Raw genomic sequence first — 5,075 nt, forward strand, 5'->3', positions numbered from 1 at the left:
TTGAGCCTGTGGACAGCAACACACCGGCTCTGCTGGCCCCTCAAGCCGGAGCTCGGGAAAAGATCGCCCGATCCTGGTACAGTAACCGTGGCCTTGTCTCCCTCTCAGCCAAGATCGACCGCAAGGGCTACACACCAGGTAACAGGTGGGAGGGCCTGGATTGGGAAGAAGGCCAGTGTCAGGGTTGCAGGTGGGGAAACTGAGGCCCTGCGGTTCCACCTAACAGGTGAAGTGATCCCTGTCTTCGCTGAGATCGACAACGGCTCCACGCGCCCCGTGCTGCCTCGGGCAGCCGTGGTCCAGACCCAGACCTTCATGGCGCGAGGTGCCCGAAAACAGAAGCGAGCCGTGGTGGCTAGCCTCTCGGGGGAGCCTGTGGGCCCCGGGCGGCGGGCGCTGTGGCAGGGCCGGGCTCTGCGGATCCCTCCCGTGGGTCCTTCTATCCTGCACTGTCGTGTGCTGCACGTGGACTATGCCCTCAAGGTAGAGTATCCTCAGAGGCCGGGGTGGTTGCATTTGCTGTGTCCCTGATGCTGGGAAAGATGGAGGGCAGGAGGAAAAGAGGGAGACAGAGGATGAGATGGTTGGATGACATCACTGACTCAATGGACATGAGCTTGAGCAAACTCAGGGAGATGGTGAAGGACTGGGAAGCCTGGCCTGCTACAGTCCATGGGGTCATGGAGTTGGACACAACTTAGTTACCGAACAGCAACAACAACCAGCCTGGGGTCCCCTTCCCTCCTTGAGGCTAGAGCCGGGACCTCTGGGCCTCCTCCTGTACGGAGGAGCACGTGGCCAAGGCTGCCCGCGTGACTGGTCTTCTGAATTGCGGTACTTCCCTCCAGGTCTGCGTGGACATCCCGGGCTCATCCAAGCTGCTCTTGGAGCTCCCACTGGTCATCGGCACCATCCCCCTGCACCCTTTCGGCAGCCGCTCATCCAGTGTGGGCAGCCATGCCAGCTTCCTGATGGACTGGGGGCTGGGGATCCTGCCAGAGCGGCCTGAAGGTGAACTTTCCCTCCTGCTGTGGGTGGGCATGGGTGGGAGAGAGGCGAGGGCCTGGCTGACTCTCTTCCCTTCCAGCTTCGCTTGCTGCCCCCATCTGTAGAAGTGCTCTGGAACGATCATGTTGGCAACCTGAGTCCCCCCCAGGAATCCCAATCCAGGGGCACACAGCCCAGTAGCCCCAGAACTGGCACACGCCAGCTCCACCTGGCCATTGCCCCCGATGCTGGGGCTCCCATCCTCCTCTACCAGCCTCACCCACCCTGTCTCTCAATTCCAGCCCCTCCCGAGTACTCCGAGGTGGTGCCTGACGAGGAGGTGGCAGCCATGGAGCAGAGCCTCTTGCCACTACTACAGGACTCTGACATGAGCATGGAAGGCCCCTTCTTTGCCTACATCCAGGAGTTCCGCTACCGCCCACCGCCCCTGTACTCCGAGGTGAGCTTGGGGATTCAATAAGCCCCTGTGCCTCTCCAAGGCCCTGGGAGCCAAGAGGAGGGGAAGGAACCACAGGTGAATCTTCAGTAATGGTAGAACTCCTAGGGGCTTCCCTGGTGGTCCAGGGAGGAATCCACCTTCCAAGACAGGGTTCGATCCCTGGTCGGGCCAGTAGGATCCCACATACTATGAGGCAGTCAAGCCCATGCGCCCCAACTACTAAGTCCTCGAGCCTCAACTTGAGAGCCCGAGTGCTGTAAACTACAGAGCCCACACGCTCTGAAGCCTGCACCATCACCACTAGAGAGAAGCCTGTGTGCAGCGATTAAGACCCGATGCAGTCAAAACTAAATTTCTTCTTCTACGTCCTGTTCAGGGCCTGAATCCACTTTGCATCTCAGTCTGTTCCTAAGTGTTGCTCCCTAACCTAGGGTGGGAGTGGAGATCCAGGGGGATGGGGTGGGGGCGTTTCTGAGCCTCCAGGGCCTCCTGAGACTTGACGGGATCATTTCTGGCAGGAGGATCCAAACCCACCATCGGAGGCCCGGAGGCCACGCTGCATGACCTGCTGAGTGTCGAGTGGAAACTTCAAAGGATACGGTGTTTACACATGCTTCCAGCCACCACGGACATGAGCAAGGAGCGGCTAGATGAAGAACAGACTCCGGGCTGACTACACTGAAGTTGGGGAAACTGAGTCTCAGAACAAAACAGGGCCGTTCCAACATCACACAGAGGAAGAGCCAGTCTGGAGTCTTGACACATCTGGACTGGTCCTCATAAGGTACCAGATACCCACAGTAGGATCTGAGAAACCATTCAACCTGTCTGCGTCAGCCTGTGTTCCCTCAGAAGCCTCCAGACTGGGAGCGACAGAACCAGACATAAATACTTCCAGACCCACAGGACCAGAGGAAAGGACCCCGAGCTGGGAGAGTCCAAAGACGGAGTGGAGAAGGCTTCCTGGGGAAAGGGCATTTTAGCTAAGGCTTTGGTGTATGAACAAGAGCTTGGTAGGCAGGCAAGCAAGAGGAAAAGTCGAAGAAGGTCAGAGCTGACTGATGTTTGGAGACCGTCCCCTTCATCTTTGGAGTGGGGCTCAGAGAGCATCTTTGGCATATGGGCTCAGTCGAGGCCATAGTGCAAGGTCCGGGAGGCGAGAGGGCCCAGGAACGAGGCATTCAGGAAAGCAGGTCATCAGGGCCATGTGGGGCTGAAGGGTGGCAGGTGCAGCGACTCCAGCCTTAAAACCTTTGAAAACCAGAGACTCCTATCCCAGGCTGGAGCGCCTGGGTGCCTCCACACACTCCAGCACATGAGCACTGCCTGGGTACTGCATGGCCTGAAAAACACAGGTTCAAAGGCAGACAGACAAGACCGGCTACATAACTTGCAGAATGAAGCCGTGGGGCCACTTGTTCAAGAATTAAGAATTTCAAGACAGGGACAGCAGAGCATTAACCCAGGCTGTGGGGACAGAAGTCAGCCTGGGGTGACAGAGTAGGGCCACAGTATGCTTCTGAACACCCCCTGTGTCCCAGAGGGACACAACATGATGGGCAGCTGGACAAGCCTCCAAGTGCAGAGACCCGGCCGAGGCAGGGCCCCTGCCTGGGACTCCACATTTCGGATAAGCCTTAAATTGTTCTCTTTTGTACATTTTTTAAAAAATAAAAGTCACAGAGGAAGAGCTTGGGCTTACTGGTTTATCGCCCCCAGGTGCTGAGAAAGTTGAGTGGCCTTGACCACCATCTTGGGTCTGGATCAGATGAAATTCCAGGCTAAGGAGGGTTGAGGGGCCCATTGACCAGAAGGTGAAGCTGAGATTCAAGGACAGAGGGAGACTGACACCACATCTCTCCCTTAGTGTGGTTGCAAGGCTGGGAGCAGAGCTGGCGGAGGCCTCATCTGTCTCCTCAGAGTGGAGCCGAGCAGGTGGGAGGGAGGCCAGAGGCAGGAGGATCCTGCCTGTCTGCGGAGTCTGGGCTGTTTCTGCTTTTGTTGTCATTGTTTAGTCACTCAGTCTTGTCTGACTCTTTGCAACCCCATGGACTGTAGCCTGCCAGGCTCCTCTCTGTCCATGGGATTTCCCAGGCAAGCATACTGGAGTGGGTTGCCATTTCCTTCTCCAAGGGATCTTCCTGACCCAGGGATTGAACCCACTTTTACTGAGATTCAATTCATTTGCCATTTGTAAGTGTGCTTAGCATTTAGGACCTTTCCAATATTGTGCCACCATCACCTGTAATTCCCAATTATGCTCATCAGCCCCAAAGGAGACCCTGTCCCCATGAGCCGTCACTCCCCACTCCCCCAAAGGAGACCCTGTCCCCACGAGCCGTCACTCCCCATTCCTCCTCCCTTAGCCCCAGGCAACCACTCATCTGCTTCCTTTGGTCTCCGAATTTGCCTGTTCTGGACATTTCATGTAGATGAGCTCATTGAATATGTGGCCTTTTGTGTCTGGCTTCTTTCACTCAGCATGGAGTTCAGCCACTTTTGTTGCAGCAGGAATCCATGCTTCGGTCCTTTTGATGGCCAAATGATATTCCATTGTGTAGATGCACCACGTTTTATTATCCACTCAGCCTCTGTTGATGGACATTTGGGTCATTTCCACCCCCTGATAACTGGGACTCAAGTGACTGTGGTTGTGCTTGTATGGGGTTCGTCTGAGTACCCACAGAGCTCTAGGGCAGCTCTAGTGGCCTGGAGGTTGTCGCTTTTCTGGAGCTGCAGGTGTGGAAAGTAAGTCCAACAGAATGAGGTAGCTTGCCCAGGGTCACATAGGGTTGGAGCTGCCACTCGAAATCGCCCCGGAACGCTGGAATCCCATGCAACTCAGGCTCCTCCCCAGACCAGAGGCCCCGCCCCCTTGGGTGGGGCCCAATTAGACCACCCGCTACAGCCTTGACTTTCTGCCCACCAGTCTTCCGAAAGCAGTGAAAATTAACTAGCAGCCCAGAGTGGCCGCGGGTGGGGCTGAGGGGCAGGATTGAGGGCTGGGGAGACCCTGGAGCAGGACACTAGGAGCTCAGTGTTCAGGCTTTGCTCTCTGTGGTGATGGGTTCGGAAGTCACTTGCTTCTGAACCTCAGTTTCCCTATCTGAGGCTCTAGGACACTTCCTCTTAACATCAATCACTTTCCTCCCTGGTCTAAATTTAGGCCCTGATTCCCAACATCTCCTGGTCTTGGGGTCCACCTAGTCCTCCCAGTCTAGCAGTATCTGCCCTGGGTAGCTGATTGGCCATCAAGCTTGGAACTTGTCAGACCTGGAGTTCCTGGGGGCCCAGTGGCAGGGCGGAGATGTTCCTACAGTGTGGTTACCCACATCCCCAAATGGCAGCCTCAGGTGGGGCTGAGTTCCCCATCAGCTGGATTGTGGAAGACGCAAGATCGCAGTTTACAGATTCATGTTCCCAAACTAAGAAGAGTCTGAGGTGTTTATTGCAACAGTGGATGTGGGTACACAATTATGAAAGGTTCCCCCAGGGGGCTTGGGAGGACAAGCTACCTCGTGTCCCCAGGACTCCTGCGTCTGCAACTCTCTGGAACCTGATCCCTAAAGGAGGTGGATTTTCTCGTTCGGATAAATGACAACCAGCATGGAGCTAGGCCAGGCAGCCC

The 5,075-nt window shown here is 56.0% G+C and overlaps 1 protein-coding gene across 5 annotated transcripts in view; it reads left to right on the forward strand.

Annotated features, from left to right (window-relative positions):
* Positions 1–3,137, forward strand: part of ARRDC2 (arrestin domain containing 2) — an 8,795-nt gene extending 5,658 nt beyond the window's left edge. For 3 of the 5 annotated variants that reach the window (XM_010845655.1, XM_010845654.1, XM_010845656.1), the window contains 5 exons: positions 77–138; positions 227–483; positions 849–1,011; positions 1,290–1,447; positions 1,966–3,137. In XM_010845655.1, coding sequence (XP_010843957.1) covers positions 77–138; positions 227–483; positions 849–1,011; positions 1,290–1,447; positions 1,966–2,019 — 694 coding nt within the window. In that variant the 3' untranslated portion in view covers positions 2,020–3,137. Of the gene's footprint in view, positions 1–14; positions 139–226; positions 484–848; positions 1,012–1,289; positions 1,448–1,965 lie in introns of all 5 variants that reach the window. The other 2 variants (XM_010845658.1, XM_010845657.1) reach the window with 1 other exon arrangement.
* The last annotated feature ends 1,938 nt before the right edge of the window (positions 3,138–5,075 follow it).

The sequence above is a fragment of the Bison bison genome, unplaced genomic scaffold (genome assembly GCF_000754665.1).
Source record: "Bison bison bison isolate TAMUID 2011002044 unplaced genomic scaffold, Bison_UMD1.0 scf7180017864221, whole genome shotgun sequence".
Lineage (NCBI taxonomy): Eukaryota > Metazoa > Chordata > Mammalia > Artiodactyla > Bovidae > Bison > Bison bison.